Below are 19,163 nucleotides of genomic sequence, written 5' to 3'. Positions count from 1 at the left end.
CCTGACTTTGACAATCAAGCTGCAGATACCTTCATGTAAAAGAGGTAGAATTAATTATGCATTACACTGAAGACGATGACTGAAGTACTTAATCTGACAAGAAAAGGATGAATACAATTGATAAGAGTGTCTGGTGGTTTTGCAGTAACACACTTCATCAGTGCAATGCGATAGATTTACTCACATCGAAATGAATTTGAATGCAAAACGTTTCTCCAGCTGTACCCAATGTTTCTCTTCTAATGCAAATGTGGCTCCAAACTGTTATACGTAAGCTGAGCTCATGTCAACGCAAAGTCAGTGGGTTTGTGGAGAGAGAAAAGAAATCTATCAATCACTGATCGGAGATGGAAACCTTTGGAGGTGAAGAGAGCGTAGTCCCATCACGTAAAGAAAGCACAGCAAAGACCGCACTTGCTCAGGAAGCTGATGCAATCTTGCTTCCCTTACCCCTTGTTGATTTATTACATCAGTCAGCTGCAGGCAGGGCAACTTTATTTGTATGGCACATTAGTTGCCTTGTTGCACACCGCAATTTGTCATCAACAAACATGAACAGCAACAACAAAAGAACGATAACAATAAAGAAGAATGACAACAAGGATAAGACAAGATAAAAACATGAAAGCAAGATTGACGACAATGAATCATAAAACAAACAAAAAAAAATCAAAGAATACAAATCAAATGCAACACTAAAGTTAAAACATACATATATTTAACTCACTGACTCCAAAAGAAGGCCAGATATATTCTCTATTCTCTCTCTCTCTCTGGCTATCAGACAGTTTAACTCTTCCCTGTAAACAGTGTGTTGTTTTTGTTGTGTTTTTACAGTTAAGCCGTTCCTCTTTGCATATATTAGTCAATTTTTAGTCTTGAGCATATCAATATATATTGTTTGCTTATTTATGAGTTTATTCTGACTCATTTAATTTATAGCATTCTTTATTATTTACTTTTCTGTGTATACAAATTGTGTAAAGAATTATCTTCTGGGATGTGTAAGTTCTATTCTATTCTATTCTATTCTATTCTATTCTATTCTATTCTATTCTAACTGGTCGTGACTATGCGGAACCTTTGTGAAGAGTCATAGCAGCGGCGGAACTGTTTTGCTGTAGTACCGGAAACATCCAGGGTGACATTTAGAACAGGCGTGTGTGTCCAAATGTTGTGACACAGTGTGTCCGCTGGTTTTTACTCTGTTTTGATACATATAGATTATTTAATCGCGTGAAGGTCGAGGAGCGCGATGGCGGTGTGGAGCTGCAGGTTTCTCCTCCTGCGCGGGTCTCGACTGGTTTCTTCTCGCGCAGCTGCTGACAGGTAGCCATGCTAACCAGCTAGCTGTGCTAATAATGTAACTGTCTTCAGTCTTTAGCTTTCGACCTTTTATAATGTGGTTGTAACCCGTCACCTGTCTTTATTCGGGCTTTCTGTTATTGCTCAGCACAGTAGGTTGTTTGCTTAACTTTTAAATCACATTTGTTTCCAATAATGCCAGCCTCCAAGCGACCATTACCTTTCTTTGATAAATGTCTTTCAGCGCATTTTGACATTACTCATTAAGTCAAGATAACAATCTGGACTACACCAAACACTTCATGAGCAATATCAACCAGTGTTGTAGTGGTTATTAAAATACTGGAAGGATGCACAGTTTTTTTTTTTTGGATTATTTAAATCAACCTATTCGTCTTCTAAACTGCTTTATCCAACATTAGGACTGTGAGGCACTGGAGTTTATCTAATCCAATTCAACACTCATTAGACCTTGTACTGGTCAGACTGTCCCCAACTGGGCAAATACACTCACATTTATACCACCTGGCAATCAAGAAAAACCCCTAGACCAGACTGGAATAAGCAATATTCCCATTGTGAGACACGAGCGCTTACCATTAAATTATTTTAGACTATATTTTACCATCCAAAAAGTTTTACGGCTTATAAACTGACTTGGAAATATGCCACTGTGGGTCCCTGAGCAAGACACACCATCATCTCTCGGAGCGCCTTAATGTGGTTGCCCAGTGCTCACGGCATCCTAGAATACAATGAATAAATGCGGAAAATTAAATTTTTCCAAGGGGATTAATAGAGTTTTAGTGTCTGCTTATATTGGATCAAGTTACCAAGTACCTCAGTGTGCACTTTTTCTTGTGTAGATTCAGAGCATGTTGGTGTCGACCGGAAGCTCATGTTTCGGTTTTTTTCTTTATGACAGTTTGTCATGGTAACATTTGTTTGATTTGTTGACATACCTTTCTATCCAGTCTGGTCCACAGAACCTTGAAAACCATGGTGAGATATTATGAGACCCTTTAGTCCTATGAGCAGACTGTTCGACGAGTTCAAACTATTGGCTCACCAATCACACGTTTTCTCCACTCAGAATATAAAACTTTTCCCATCGGAAGACATTAGTGTCTCTTATTGCCAGTTTTGGATTTGCAGTTTCATTTCTTCCCACCTCCAATAACTTTGCTTGAGGCTGGTGAGATTATACATAGTTTTTATGGAGTCTCTTGGAGTGTGCAATATTTAGCAGTTTGGGAGGTATCAATTTGTTATTAGTGGGGCATCTGCAGCATTTTATACCACAGTGTAATGTGTGCCAGTTTTCTATTGTTGTCATCAGGAGACTCATATCTTCGACATGGATCCCAAACTAATTTCACTAAATTGGATTGTAATCCAGTGAATTGAAACTGAGATACTTGGTATGATTGTCTTCCATCTTTCTCTCAGTAAAAATATCGGTTGAAAAATGCATCTAATATTAAACAGAATATATAGCTGTGAGTTATTCTGTTGAGCTTGGATTACAGCTTAATACGAGGGATTGGAAGGGACAAACGTGTTATTCAAAGTGCTTTAAAAGTGATTAAAGAAGGAGGTGCATTGGAGTCGTGACTTTAGTGTGGGAGTAGGGCTGGGCGATTTGGCTTTAAAAAAAAAGTTTGGATTCGATTTTTGAGTTCTTTTCTGAATTCGCTGAAGAATGACTGCAGACATCGGGTATATTGTCAAAAGTGTGACTTTACGGCTGTCATTGTCATCAGAGCTGAATAAAAATCTTTTTTAACTACAAATTCGATAAATCGATTTTTTGCCCAGCCTTGTGTTGTAGTCTGGGTTTTTAAGACTAAGCTGCAGTGACTGGCTGTGGTGACTCCTGTAAAAGGAAGCAGTGACATTAAACACTTGATAATTATATTGTGACACTAGTGTACACTAAAAACACAGGCCTTGTTCAACGAGAGAGTTATGAAATGGAAACTTAAAAAGCCACACAGGAACAAAGGATTATATTTCTCAAAAGAATTATGAATAAAATAGATCACGGTTTGGCTATAATGCTTAATATTCAGATTAAGAACATAATCGGTTCTAAAGGTTCAAAACAGCTTTTCACGTCAGAGATAATATCAAATGGATTCCTATGTTCCTTGTTCTTGATCTTGTTTACCTGTATTGTATGTGTAAAATGTCTTTGAATACAAAATAATACTATTTGTTAACAGTACTTTTACAGCACTTATTAATAAAGACAGTTCTTCCATCGTAACCTTTGCTGAGAACTCCTGATGGCGAGTGGAGCGAAGCTGTAAGAGTAGCAAAGTTATTGTTTTGAAGATGAACTGCACAGCTAAATCCAATATGTGGGTGCTGTTGTAGTGTTCTTTTTTTTTTTTTTCCTCTCTTCAACTCTATTGTTGTCAGTATTTTCCATTTCACCTTTTTGCTTTCACAATATTTCTTGGGTCCACTGGTGGCTTATGGAATACAAATGGCACAAGAGATCGACATACAGGGATACATCAAAGTACGGTGAAGTTTGGGGTTGCGTGCATTGAGGGTGCTCACAGTGATGATGGGATATCGGTTGTTGCTGAGCAACCTGTTTTCCAGCTGACTCGGTGAATCATGACTTTGAAGAATTCTGGTTATGAACCAGTTTGAAAAAATAGGGTTTAAATAAGATGTTCTGCCAACTTAGTCCCATTCAAAGATCTTTTTTTTTTTTTTTTTTAAGAGGTGTTTGACATATCTTTTAACAAACAAGAGATTTAAGCATTATGCTGAAAAACAAGGAGAAGAAGGGGAAAAATATTGGTGGAGAGAAGAGAAACCTGTTGTGACATCATGGTAAACAGCTGCCTTTGGACACCGTGATCATATTCCTAAAACATGCTTTTTCCGTGTTCCTCTGCGCTGTCAGTCCCACCCAGTTGGCCGGTTGTGTTAGGACAGTAAAGACCACGACATGGTTTGAAGAACACCTCACAGACGACAACCAGGAGTACATGAGGAAGACTATGGCAGAGGACTACAGAAGACAGACGGCTGAAAAGCTCAACCCACTGAAAGATGAGCCATGGGAGCGACATGAGTGGACGGAAGGTAGGTGATGCTGTTATCAGTGACTGTTGTTCCTGTCTTGAATCCTCATTCATCACCTCTTCTTATATCCCCCCAGGGAGTCGAAGAGTTGGACTAGTTGCCGTTAAGTTGGGGATGGCTCCTATCTGGACGAAAACAGGAGAAATGCGCGCGATCACCATGTTACAGGTAACACACACACACACACACACACACACACACACACACACACACACACACACACACACACACACACACACACACACACACACACACACACACCTGTTTACATTGTGCTTTAGCTTCACATCAAACAGCAGCAGGTCCCTTTTTGGGAACGATAATGTGTGTTTATGTTTGCTGTCCATAATGAAATGACCAGCGGGTCACAAAAAGCCGGAGGATAGATTGGATTGTTCTGTGGAAGGTGGCGAGGAACCGCAAATATTGAGCCCCTCTCACCTGCAGGGTTTGATCTCGCACTGGAAATGCCCGAGTGTTCCCTCACACACACACACACACACCCTTCCTCTTTGGTTACAGGTGTGGAGTGTGTACAGTGAATATTTGATGCCAGGTTTATTCAGATCACACTTTAATATCATCGACTAATCTATCGGTGAAGTCAATCAAAGGCAGACCACATCTCTGCATGCTCGCTCTTCTCTGTTATTGATCGTGATGGACTGTAAAGAGAAGCTGCATAACATAACCTTTTCTCCATTCGCAGTAAAATGTCAGACCAGTCAGATGATTTATTTTTTTTTTTTTCCGGCAATTTTGTCACCACCTTCCTTTAATTTGATTCAAAGCCTCGGAAACTAATATCCTCGTTTGCTGATTCACATTTCTCACATTTAGTCTTCTTCCCACCACTTAACCCTTTGTCCAGCATATTTCTTCTGAACTAATAATAATATGATAACAGTCAGAATCCAAGCTCATATCCACAGTGTTTCAGTCAGTTTTTTTTACACTCCATTTATATTTATGATACATACAATCAAAGGACTTGGCCTAAGACAAGCTGGCAGTGCTTTCCACTGAAAGATCTTAAGAGTATTTTTAAGTATTATAAATGTGTGATTTTCTGTCAGTATTGCACGTTTCAAAGGATCAGCTTGTGCAGCTGTATCATACAATGTTGTTCATGTCATTCCTTAAATCCTTACATGTGCATTTATTTAGCTATAAGAAAGTGAGAGAAACTGAGAACTACTTCACTGAAGACGGTTTTTGAAGCAGATAAGTAACTTTTAGATTTTTCCATTTTTTTTGGGGGGGGGTAAAAGACAATTTGCCAAGTTTCTTGCATCATCGCAGCACAAAGACTGATTTTCACCAAAAGAATGAACCATCAACACCAAAGTGTTGGGAGATGAAAAAAGGGCAGAGATGTGAGGAAGACTTGACAACAGAGAAAAGGCCTCGTTTGAAGTTGACGTCTGACTGGGACGTCTGGAGAGCTGAAAGTGAAAGAAAAGTGGCGACTGAGCAGATTCATAGCAGCCAATCCACCTCTATCCTCAAGTTTATTTCAGGGGATGTTTGAACGGGTCATTTTGAACCAGACGGCCCCTTTGTGGACTGAATATGGCCTCAAATAGGAATTAAAATGGTACTTTCTACACTTCTGCTGAGAGATGAAGAATCTGTGTACGCTTGCTGCGATCATGTTTTGGCATCAGTCACGCTGATATTCGACGGTGTCACGGCTGATTTGCCTGCAAAGTCTCATAATCAATCAAATCTGAGCCTTTGAAGGTGCTTCAGAGATGATTGACAAGCTAAAAACACTGCACAATAAGCACGGCCTGAAATCGGCAAAGACAAGACAATGACAAATTGTACCAAATACGATGTACGACGACGGTGTTGCTAAGAAAATAGGGCGAAAGAATAGATTAATCAATAAAATATTGGTTGATGCTGTCCTCGAGTTTATGAAGGTATCATGGATTAACCCTGAACTGGACGTTCATGTTGTACACCAGGGACTTGCACTTAATTGCTTATCTATTTATGTTGCAGCTCTGGAGGACTGCAGTCAAGACTATTATTAAATTAAACACGGTGGCCGAGCAGCCTTCCAGGTCATTAATGCGGCATCTGTTTATTTTCCCAGGTGCAGGACTGCCACATAATAAGGTGCCTTTCTAAAGAAGAACACGACGGACGCTCTGCCGCCCTCGTTGTGGGAGGGAGGAACGTTTCACCATTCCACGTGAGCAGAACAACCGTTTTAGTTCGCCTGCCAAACCATCTGTGTTGATCTTGGTGCAGTTTTTACGAGTATTTTGAAAGTTCAAGCACACGACAGTGTTATGTTGCCTCACTTAAAGCATCACGTCGAACTGCAAGAGCCTCGTTAGATTTCTCCATCATTTTTTTCTCCCACAGTAGAGCCGTGATGTGTTTTTTTTTTTTTTTTTTTTTTTTTTTACACGAGAGCGGAGCGACGAAGCTGAAGTGTAGAGTTTGTACTCGTAACACCACGTTTTATTATCGCACTCGCTCCTCTCTCACGTTAGCGACGCGACCGCTCACCAACGCATCGGTTGGCGTCAGACACTTAACACGTCGCATCTCGGTGTGTGCCACACACAGTTGATTCATAGTTTAATCCAAACACCGGCTCAGCCATACGCTGCACATGCTCCACGCATAACTGATGATTGAGTTCGCGCTACATTTCACATTCATGGAGAGAAAGCAGTGGGGCAGTATTATAGATTCATAACTGGATTAAGTCAATTCTCCCCACCATGAGAATCTGCTTTGTATGAATACAAATGCATCAAAATGGATTTACATTTGCCCACTAACTCAATGAAGGTGCTCTGAATTATTCTTTTTTTTTTCTCAGTGTTGAGGTTAGATGTCATGCTTTTTTAAACTATACACATTTTGATGTTATCTTTGGTTTGTTACGTTTCATTTTGTTCCACAAAGATATAATGAGAGTTGGAAACAGCAGTGGAAACTTCTGTAACACTACTTAAATTGTATTTAAATACAAGTAAAAGCACAGCTGTTAAATGTATAATCAAGCAAAAATCTAAGCTACTCTTGTGAAGAAATTCTCAAATGGTAAGTTATTATAACCATTGGCTAGTTGATTCAGTTAACATCTAATAAATATCCCAAATTAATGCACATTTCTCATACAAATAACGAAGGTCTGAAAAGATACAGTATAGTAATTTGTTCTGTAAACTATATTGAGCTAAATTGCAGGAATTATGTCTATAATTGAATAAAAATCTAAACATTTTGATAGAAAAATGCAGATAAAAGGTTTGAACCTTCTAATAGGTCTGATTAGATTCTTAAATGTTATTAATATTTCATAAGCAGTGAAGTGCATTGCATGGGACATGTTTGCCTGATGAGGATTAGAATAAATGTTACAAATTCTAAGCACGATTAAACTGTATGGTAAGTATGAAACTCCTACTTTCACCACTGTATATTATTTCTAGATCTCGGTCTTTCAAGCATTACTCCCCCGCCCCCCCCCCCCCCCCCCCCCCCGGTTGAGCTTTACACAAGAGCTGAGCAATAATAGCACCGTTTCACCAAAGTGTTGGGTTTGTACTCGTCCTGACGCCACATTTTATTACGACACTCTCGGTCCACTCATCAACTCATCGGTCAGCATCAAACACTCTGCACTTCCCTTCTCAGCGTCCCACGCAGTGTGTGCCACTCACAGTCGATTCATAGTTTAATCCAAACACCACTCAGCCCTGCGCTGTTCATGTCATGTACATGCTGCACACGTTCCTGCTAATATTATTTCATATTTGTGCAGTAACGGTGAAAACTGGTGTGGAACTATTACGGATGCATAACTGGAGCTCATCATTTCCCATCACGCCACGTGAAGTTTCTCAGTGTGAATACAAATGCATTACAATCGGATAACAGCTGTCCACTAACCGTGAGTGACTCTATTTTGTGTTAGATGGATAGAAAAGAGGTTTATTGTTGCTGCGTCTCTGCAACAAGAGCCTGCTTCATTTGAAAAATATACTCAAAGATCTTGTTCCTGCTTCAGGCTGCTCATCATCATTAAACCCCCCACCTCTCTTGGTTTGAATATGGAAAACTGAGGCAACAGACCGCAACGGCTAAACCTACACCCACTTGCCTCCATTTTTAAAGGGGGGGGGGGGGGGGGGGTGCCTAAATGTTGAGTCTGACTTTGAAACGTGCAAGAAGGAGAACGCATAAATCGAGGCGCCAACACAGACAGTTGATGGACCGGTGTCAGGATTTCAGACGTGTGTCTGTTTTGAATCCCTCGCACACACAGCCGCGTCACTCTTCAGTCAGAGGCAGAGTCGGCTGGAGTGAGAGGCTTTGGCAGGCTGATTTTCAGTCAACAGAAGGGGAGAGAGAGAGAGAGAGAGAGAGAGACTGGAGGCAGTGAGATGAGAGCGAGCCGACTGAAAGCAAATGTCAGAGATGCGCAGAGCCAAGTGTGTGTGTGTGTTTGGCTGGCGTACAGTCATAATGGCCCCGTAGTTAATTTTCAAATGCCAAAGTCCAACTGCTGTTCGCTGCTTTTAATTCCTTCATCACTTTTATTTCCTTCCATCCGTCTTCACATGTCTGTTTCTCTTTGACCTGACAGAGGTCGGAAAGGGCAATGGACATGTTCAGCGAGGTGGGGTTGCCCCCAAAACAAAAAATCACCATCTTCAGTGTGACCGACAACGCCCTCATCAAGCCAGGTTTGAGCTTTCACACACCTTGGGTCACAGGAGATTTCTAATGCTGGCTTTTGATTTCCGAGCGTTTTTTTGTAATGCAACTCTGTTTATTGTCGGATCAGGCACTCCTCTGTATGCAGCACATTTCCGTCCAGGCCAGTACGTGGACGTCACAGCCAAAACGTAAGTCCTCCTCTGCCAGCTTTTCCTCCTCACTGGCGCCTCGTCTTGGCCTCTTTTTCTCACGTTTTAAAGACTTTTTAAAGCCATAATTGTCTTCACATGAAAGCCCAAATCCCCCCCCATTATTCCCTATGACCGTAAGTCATCAACGTGTTTACAAATGGTTCTGTTTGTGTGCAGCATTGGTAAAGGCTTTCAAGGAGTGATGAAGCGGTGGGGGTTCAAAGGTCAGCCAGCCTCTCATGGTCAAACCAAAACCCATCGCAGGCCCGGAGCCTCGGGACCAGGAGGGGTGAGACAATCACGCACACTCACATTCCCAACTACAGGCCAATGAAGTCACCAGTTACCAAACACTCGATTGCCACAGTATTTGCTCGCCTGCCTTCACACGCATATGAACTTGAATGACATCCTTTCTTAAATCAGAGGATATAACATGTTGTCGGTTCACCCTTTTGCAGCTATAAGAACTTCAACTCTTCTGGGAAGGATTAGGAGTGTGTTCATGGGAGTTTTTGACCATTTGTGATGCCAGACACTGATGTAGGACGAAGGCCTGGGACAGGGTTAGACAAGTCCACACCACAATCCCCCGCCACCAAGCTTGACATTTGTTACGATGCAGTCAGACCAGTAGCGTTCTCCTAGCAACCGCCAAACCCAGACTGTCCATCAGATTGCAAGATAGAGGAGTGGGATTCATCACGCCAGAGAACACGTCTCCACTCTTCTAGAGTCCACTGTCGGTGTGCTTTACGCCAATGCATCTGATGCTTTGCATTGCACTTGGTGATGTAAGGCTTGGATGCAGCTGCTCGCTCATGGAAACCCTTCATGAAGCTCTCTACGCTCTGTTCTTCAGCCAATCTGAACATCACATGACGTCTGTAGCTATTGGCTCTGCAGAACATTGACGATCACTAAACACTATGCGCCTCAGCGTCCACTGACAATGCTCTGATTTCTCATATCCTACCACTGAGGCTGAGTTGCTGCTGTTCCCAATCATTTCCACTGTGTTACAGCCCTACTGACAGTTGATTGTGGGATATTTAATTACAAGGAAATGTCGCGCTGCTTCACTTTATACACACGTGATCATGGGAGTGATAGCAACACCTGTGTTCGGTGATTTGGTTTGCTGAGCAACGTACTTGTGGCAATATAGTGAAATGATGAGAAACTGCAAACTGCAAGAAAAAGCCCCCAGCTTGAGCTGAGCAGGGGATCCTCTCAGTGTGAGGTCAGAACGCTCCACCACCGTTTGGCCCCGGTCTAAAACATGGAGTTTTTGGAGTTTTCTAGCCACAATGTTTGTCCTTCTGGTGACATGAGTCTTCATGGGTTAGTGTGCAGCTCAGGTCCCCACTATTATAGTAGGACAAGGACCCAAACACAAACAGAAACGAGGATCATCCATGCCAGATATGAACAGTTGGCTTCACATAATCCATTAATACGAGAATGTTTGTCGTTCATTATCTGCATCAAGGACCCAGCCAAAGTTTTCAAAGGGAAGAAAATGCCTGGCCGAATGGGAAATGTCTACGACACGGCTTTCGGGCTGAAGGTACGCTCCCGCACGCAGTCACACACAGCAAGAAATGGAGAGTTATAATTCCAAGGTCAAACTTTTCTTTCCTTAATTTTAACACATTTAGGAGTCAAATGGGGTTCTGTGTTAAACCTGGTTAAAGGATTTGATCTGGTTAGGCGTCGTTTGCCAATTTGGTGTTAACTTGTGTTTCGCCAACTTGACAGATGATATTTACAGAGCACATTTGGTGTTTACTTGTTGCTCTTTTTACTTATTTTTTTTAGTCCATCAGCAGATACCTGAGTATAATTTTGGTTCTGTGTCAATAAAGGAGTCACCTTGGCTTTTCACTTGCATATTCAGGTTGATGTATATGCAAAATACTTCCTTTCACCTCACAGAAATGAGATTACATGGATGCCTTGCAAGGGTGAGAAGACTGACACGAATGTCACTTGATTGTAATTACTGAAAGGATATTTTATATTAGTCTTGCCATTAAGGCGGCCTCGGCTCGATTGCTGGAGTGTGTCGTCTCCAAACCTCCAGGTTGGCAGTTCAATACTCCATCACACACACACTGACCATGTGTCCACATGACCTTGGACAAAACGATGGCATTTGCACTGATAATGTAAATCATATGATGAAACTATGATGCAATATGTTAAAGTTCATTTACACACTCATAGTTTCCTAGTTTCATACTGCCACGTGATTGGAATGGCGAAAGCAACATGTAACTTTCCTCTCATTTGATAGTTAAAAAGAAAATGTGATGGTGTTCAAAGAGTTAACGTTTTAAAAGCGGAGCTATCAAAATACTGTGAACACGGGATGTGATTTGATACGGGTGTCTCAGCTATACACACACGCACACTCAGAAAATGTAAATCTGATCTTGGCTTGTCCTTGAGTTCAGTTTCAGTGCAGTATCCTCCAACCTCTCCTCTCCGTTTCTCCAACTTCCAGGTGTGGCAGGTCAACACCAAGTATAATGTGCTCTATGTGAACGGCTCTGTCCCCGGACACAGGAACTGCATGCTGAAGGTAAAAAAAAAAAAAAAAAGCATTATACACACGCACGTTCCCACACACACTTAGACGCTCAAGGTGTAGTGCGAAGTCGAAGGTCAACCCCAGCATGCTCGCTTCTCTGACAGAGACAGGCGACCTTGCACCTGTAAAACACCGTCACACCTGCAAGAAGGCGCGATCCATCTTCATTGGCACAGTGCTGGATCAGCAGTGTGTGTGTGTGTTTGTGTGTGTGCGCGCATCTGCTCGGGTTTGTGCCGTTCTGTAAGGGAGCGCGCACCGTAATGATGTTAAGTTATACCCAGAGCATCCATCGCCATACTCGGCGTGTTGCGCTCGCCTTGTGTGAGCGCGCGTGCGTGTGTTGCACGGACATGCACACAGGCTTTTATTTGTTTTTACAGACAAGCGATAATGAATACAAATGTGCTTTGCATTTCACACAGCTCAGCTCTTCCGCGCACACACACACACACACACACACACACACACACACACACACACACACACACACACACACACACACACACACACACACACACACACACACACACACACACACACACACACACACACACACACACACACACACACACACACACACACACACACACACACACACACACACACACACACACACTAATTCGCTGTAGGTGCTGTTGCCCCAAAGGGGGCACGCACAGGTTAAAAGTCTTTGTTCATTGTTTATTTTCATCACTGTTGTGTCGTTTTTGTGCAAATGGGAAACATCTGTTTTATTGATTAAATAGAAAAGCAATGTTAGAACCAATTATATTTTTCATTATTTCATGGTTTCCATTGTTGAATGTTTATGTAGCTAATTAAATAATCCCTCCGCCTCGGGGTTGTTAAAGCAGGATCAGGGTCTCTTTGGGGCACTTGTATGATTGTGGGAAAAATGTTGAGCAGATATACTTAACGTGGGAAGCATACACAACTGTCTCATACTTTTGTAACATTACCTGTTAATTAATTCCTCTTTGTTTGCTACAATTACTTGGACCCTTTCATCTTCAGTTGGTTTGGTGCAGGGAAGCGACGGCAATATTGAAATTACTCTAAGGAAGATGTAAAGAAAGCAGTAAAACGAGATCAGACCCCCCCCCCCCCATAATCAATGTCTTTTTGATTACCTGTAGACCCTGTATAAGATGATGATAAAAAGTGGCTTCGTTTTTCTGTTATTGTTTCTGATATTTCACCGTCAGGCGGCAACATTTTCATAACGCACTTGGAAATACCAGAATCACTGTGGTTTGCATGCCACAAGGCCACAAGTTGTTTTTCTACTACAATATAAACATTGGTAATCATGTTGTAAATTCATGTTTAATTGGAAGGTTGCTTTTAAATTCAAAACAATGAGCAGCAAAAATATTATGGCATCCTCCATTGTTATTTTTGCCAGATCTACTTGCAAATGTGTGTAAAAAAACAAAGGATTGCCTCGGACCATAAATATTTTTATGAGACTTTTCTTTTCCTGACGTCACTTGAAAACATTGTCATGTAAATGGAGTCTTACTAACTGAACATTTGAACAAACAATTCGATCGTCCTTTTTATCTTTCAGTGAGTCATCTCGTTAGATATTTGGCTGCTTTAGTCTGAAGGAAGGCGTCGCATTGGGCTCTGAACTTATTCTACAGCAGGAAACAGTCAAGTGTGTCTGGTTCATTAGAAATTAAAGAGTCTGCACCAAACTACATCCCCAGAAGATTTGTGATTAGACGATGTTTTAGAACAACTTTAAAGCAAGTTTTTTCAGAAGCCAGGGTGCTGAGAAGAACTCGGCAAGGAGTGGTCACTCCAAAATTGGACGTCTCTCCTGCTCCGTCACATTGAAATTTGTTCAAAACGAACCCATATACATAAACTTTTCTAAGCCACTCTTTTAGCCTTTGTCCTCCCACACGCGCCGGAAACTTTTGCGCAGTGCTGTACATTGCCACATTTGTCAAAAAGATTAGTGAATCGAATTACTGTTTCCAGGCATTTATGAATATCCCGTCAGTCGGGTGTCATTTCTGGTCAGTAGCAAGATAAACTATAATTTAGCTGTCACAGATTCTGACATGGCTTATCTTGATTGTTGCCTTATTCTGAAAACTGAACCAAACAAAGGAAAAGTGGTCCAGTCAGTTGGAAATTACTGCAGCTGCAATTGATTTCCTGCTGCTGCAGGCACAGAGAGTTCTCCCTCGTATCGGCAGCCGTAAGAGTTTACTTTTGCCCGTTTGGCTTGTTTGACCCCGACTTGAACGTGACGTCCATTCGAATCATCTGACAGGTTGACCATTGGCTCTCGCCTCCCCTACAATGATAGCGAGGTGTTGATTTCTGAGAGCAGAATTGGTTAAGACTGTCCACCCTCGCCTTGTTTGCTTGTGAATCGATTGCGTTTGTCTGAATTTATTGTGGGTCAGCAAACTCACAACGACCAATTACAACCAAGTAAATAGGCAGTTTCTGAGAACTGCTGATTTCTATCCCAAAAGAACGTAAACATATGGTCACATTATGAAGAGACTTCTTGTAAGTATCTTTTTTTTTCTTGAATTTATCGTGAAAATTTAATGTAAAAACTCTTCAAATCTACAAATTCTTACATTAGGTTTCATTAATGCCGGAGAAAACATCAATTCCATCTATTTTTGAATCAGGCTGTGCCACAGCAAAATATGGAAATGTTATGTTAACACTTTCCGGATAAATAAGTCCTTTTTTTGTGTGTGTGTTTTGTGTTTCATGTACATGTTTTCTAGGTTCGAGACACAATATTACCGACTAGGAAGTCCACCCTGCTCAACCCTCCTTTCCCGACATTCTTCGCCGAGGAGGAAGGTGACCTTGATGAAGATCTGTACGATAAAAACTTGTTCGTTCACACAGACCCATCATTAACACTGACCTGACTTCCAACACACTCACACACACACACACACACACACACACACACATCGCTCACACAGAAACCCCTCAGACTGTATCTGGACTCTGTAATAAAGACTAATTCCTAAGGTCGTCTTGAGCTTGCCTTTTTGTGTGTGTGTGTTTGAAGGAAAGAGACCGTAATAACTGTTTGGATCAAACAGATCTGGTGCCGTTATGGATCTCTCGCTCTCTCTGAAACCATGGTAACTGAAGGAGTGATGATGTCACTGGAGGATCCCCAAGCATAGAGAGTGCGAAAGGAGAAAAGAGAAAAAAAACACACACAATAAAAGTAAACAAGGGAGAGGCAGTTATGGGGGAAGAAATGTGCAATATCTATGCAGGGCGCAGGATAAGAGGAGGATGAGAGGAAGAGGAGGAGGAGGGGGCGAGCTGGATACAATGAGTTAGAGAGTGAAGAGAATACTGACCGAGGAAGGAGAGAAGTGTTTTGATTGGGGTGGAGTAATGAACTGGGTTTGAGGCTGTGAAGCAAATACAAAGAGCTGGAAGGAGACGATTCGGTGGAGGTGTGGAGGGCAGCTGGAGGGTGGGGTGGGGGTGGGGGGTGGGGTTGGGGGGGATGAACGCTGACAAAGGTTGACATTTGTGCGTAAGAGGATAAATGAGCACATTAATGTTGCAGGAGGAACCACTGGGCGCTTAAGTCTGCATTTGTGTGCATTTATGCACAGCAGTATTGGAATGAGGCAGACACTGGGGGCTGATAGATTTCCCCCGACACTGCATGGACTCCGCCTCGCTTCTTTGGTGGGGCAATAAACAATCGGAGTGGGGGGGGGGGTGAAAAAATGAACCTTGTCCTTCAAAACTGTTTGCTGTTCAGTGTAAATGTATCCTCAGAGGTCTGCATGTGAATCAGTCCCCCTCTGCCGGTCTCTGCTCCAGATCTGGGATGTAATTGACAGCAGCAGAAAAACAAGGCTTTTTGTTTGAAACACTGACAAGCAGCAGTGAAGCCCCACAGGATACCCTCGCAACAGCCACGGATGCACGCAGCATCGAGTTCCCCTTTTCCCTAATTGAAACAACACACAGGCAACTGGCCCGACTGAAAAGTGCAGCAAACAGTTGATGGCTTATCGTTCGGATGGAAAAATATGTAAAGTAATGATCCGGTGTGCGGAAAATGACAGATCGGCTCCGTGTAACATACCGCAGCTAGTAGGTCTGTAAGGCAGCAGCAGGTTCTTTGAAATGGTAATGATATCGTTTGAAAGTCCTGCTCTGTGCAGCCTGCACATCATCAGGCTCTTGTTGGGGGTGGACGGGAGGAGGGAGGAGGGAGGGAGGAGGGGGGGGGGGGTTGGTGCCAGTTAAAGCAGCAGAGCAGAAAGTGGAGATGAACCCTGGTTTGTGTAGCTGTCTTCTGACTGGAGTCGAACTCCACCTGGTGACGGCGCGTCCTTCACATCCTTTGTGTCTGTTTTCACGGTGATTCAATAGTAGATATTAAGTCTGAAGTTAATAGAATGTGTTACTACATGGAGAGTGATAAACTGTATATTTAACATGAAACTTTGGATTCAGCTTACGTACATTTAATAACCTTTTAATCTTTGGGCAACAACATACTGAAAGAAGTAAGCAGTTTAGATGAGCGAACAGAAATCTGTCATAGAAAAACTTTCAACTATTTAATCAATTTCTTCCCCCTGCGACCCAAACTATCTAATATCAACTGGTGAACAAGATTCTTGAAGATTGTTGAGCATGAAACCAGTTTGAAAGTCTGTATTAGGTGTAGTGCTACCTGTGCAGAGCTGATTATTGTACTGGCTTGGGTAACTTCCACGTCTGGGAAGAGTCGAGCAATGCTGAAGCTTTTCAGAACAACCGGCTTCTTTCATTCCGCAACATGATAATGCGCAACCACGTTTATGAAATGTTTGACCAACAATACCCGCCAGGTGTTCATGAAACGATAGATTCATAAACTATAGTGGCACAACTGGACAACCCGTCTCTCAGTTACAGTTACAGTTACATGAAAATGTTCTTGTGAATGAAAATGAGTTTTTTGACAATTACAGGATTCAAACAGTCCAACTCGTAACACCCCAATGCGAGCAGGTGGACGGCCTGGACAAGACAGACAAAGTAGAGACCTGAGGTAAGAGAAGACAACACACAATAAACTGGCCACTGATGAACCAGAGCGCAGCCGGAGGCAGCGAGGACTTGGCGGGACCCAGGTGGACACAATGAAGGGTAAAAAGCTTGCAGACACATTGTGGATGGAGCGACAAGAGTACACATGACAAACACGCCAGCCAGGCAGACGCAATTCATTTTATGAGACACATTGAGATATTACCATACGGAGAAGACAAAATGTGAAGCAGTTCTTAAACACAATGCATGACCAGGATGACAAATCTCTAAATATTGGAAAGTCTTTGCATCCATTTTTTTTTATTCATTTCCATTTTCCATTTAGCCACAACTTTTTGGATCTGAGCTTGAACGACGGAGACTTCTTTGCTATCTGAGAGCTGGCAGGAGCATTTGGTCAACAAAACTTTCGAAATAACTTTGTGGAGACTTATTTCCTCAGGCATGACTGGCCTTGTAACCAGTAGGGAAAACATGTCAGAGACAGGTTTGACTGGCTGAATCCCCTCAACAACAGAATCACCATAAACATACAGTGTGGATCAAACAGGCCTTGAGAGCACAAGTCTTGAGCATATAAAAATAGTATCCAAACCATTTCACCCGGGCCAACAGCGACAGTAATTAAAGTGCCTATCATCCTGATATTTTATTATTCACCAAAATATAAAAATACACTTAATTTGATCGTGATTAAAGAGCATTATCACATCACATGAAGTGTTGGTGCTTTGTTCACTGCTTCATTAGGAGCAATTTTAGGTTTCGTGTCTTGCTCAAGGGCACTTCGGCATGAACTGGGGGAGGTGGGAGATCAAATCTGTGATATTTCGATTTGCTCTCCCAACTGAGCCACAGCCGCCGCCCCAAAAAAACCCCAAGATAGTTTCTCTCTAAAAGCCGCCTCTGCACTGAACTACGACAAATGATGTGTGATAAGACGTATCAATCAATTATTCATTTGCTGACAGCGACTTTCAAACCACCGCATCACATTTTAAACTCATGTCACATCTTTAACCCTTACATGACCTTTTCAAGCTGCCTACGCCACCTCTTGAGTTTTTCAGTGCGAGCGTACTGAATGTGTGCTGTTATGTTGTATTTTGCTCTACAGTTGTATTAATCTTTTTTAATGCTACTCATACAGTGACAATAAATGCATAATATTCTGTCAAATGTATGTAAATCGGAGCTGCAAGGCAATGTGACGATGTAGTAGTGTGCAGTCTCGCCTCACAAACAGAAAGAATCCCAGTTGAGTCTGGTTGGAAGCGCCACAGCGTTGAGTTTGCATGTTCTTCCTATGTGGGTTTTCTCTGAGTTCGGTTTAGTGCCTCAACGATCCGAACCGAATTGAAAACACTGTAAAATCTCTATATTTCCAGTCGCCCATTCAGGTTACCAAGAGCCCCGCGCATGAAGTGTGTGTGTGTGTGTGTGTTTTGTATTCTGTGTAGTATGAGTGTGTGGATGTCTATCTCTCTGTGTTTACCCTGTGATGAGCTGGAGACCTGTTCACTGTGTACTCTGCATCCACCCGCGGTCAGCTGGGACTGGCTCCGGTGCCCTGTGACCATGACATAAACAAGTGTACAAGTGATGCACTCCTGAAATGTAAAGAAGATGGATGGATCACCCAATGTAACCGAATGACCTCTTGTTCACCGTTATATATAGTAAAAAAAAAAAAGAAAAACCCGACATCCAAGACAAATAATGATCAGATATGTTGCCAGTTGAACGAGAAGTTGCGGTTCGCAGTGTATTTGCTGGATGACTATTATTAATTTTTGAGAGAGGTGTAGAAATAGAACTAGTCCCTTCTGAAGGCAAATTCTGCAACAAACTTGCTTATGTGATCTTTTTTATGACCAGAAATTCCGAGCCAGTTTGATAATACTGGTTTATTTGCAGTTATTGACTCGCATAGGAGCCAGAAACAACTTCAAGGCATTGTGCCCAAATGAGTCGCAGCGGAGCAGTTCACTGAGGGAAAAAAAAACTAAAGTTTGCAAATCTCGATATTTAAGTGCTCTCACCAACACCACCCACTCGTTTTTTTATAACCCCGTCCAAATGGTCTGATATCAGATCTTTAAAGGCACTTGCATTTGATAATTAAAGAGCTGGCCCGGTTCGGGCCGAATCGAAACATTTGGGGGAAATTACTTTCAGCATCTTGACTGAAGGTCGGCCTGCGA

General features: G+C 42.2%; 1 protein-coding gene across 1 annotated transcript; it reads left to right on the top strand.

Annotated features, from left to right (window-relative positions):
- The first annotated feature begins 1,095 nt into the window (after window positions 1–1,095).
- Window positions 1,096–14,924, top strand: mrpl3 (mitochondrial ribosomal protein L3). Its single transcript, XM_080484542.1, has 10 exons — window positions 1,096–1,329; window positions 4,229–4,410; window positions 4,487–4,578; window positions 6,515–6,613; window positions 9,029–9,128; window positions 9,230–9,290; window positions 9,471–9,582; window positions 10,786–10,863; window positions 11,803–11,880; window positions 14,655–14,924. Exons 1-10 carry the CDS (start codon window positions 1,256–1,258, stop codon window positions 14,802–14,804), a joined length of 1,026 nt encoding a protein of 341 aa, XP_080340668.1. The 5' UTR covers window positions 1,096–1,255; the 3' UTR covers window positions 14,805–14,924.
- Window positions 14,925–19,163: the final 4,239 nt, after the last annotated feature.

This window comes from Lipophrys pholis (genome assembly GCF_963383615.2).
Source record: "Lipophrys pholis genome assembly, chromosome: 17".
Lineage (NCBI taxonomy): Eukaryota > Metazoa > Chordata > Actinopteri > Blenniiformes > Blenniidae > Lipophrys > Lipophrys pholis.
The sequence above is the reverse complement of the archived record's forward strand: the minus strand, read 5'-3'. Positions and strand labels throughout refer to the sequence as shown.

Bases quoted from the DNA above. Each gene is read 5' to 3' on its own strand.
- mrpl3 (XM_080484542.1), top strand. From the start codon at position 1,256: ATGGCGGTGTGGAGCTGCAGGTTTCTCCTCCTGCGCGGGTCTCGACTG. The intron at 1,330-4,228 runs GTAGCCATGCTA...CTGCGCTGTCAG, and splicing joins TCTCGCGCAGCTGCTGACAG to TCCCACCCAGTTGGCCGGTT. The intron at 4,411-4,486 runs GTAGGTGATGCT...ATATCCCCCCAG, and splicing joins GCGACATGAGTGGACGGAAG to GGAGTCGAAGAGTTGGACTA.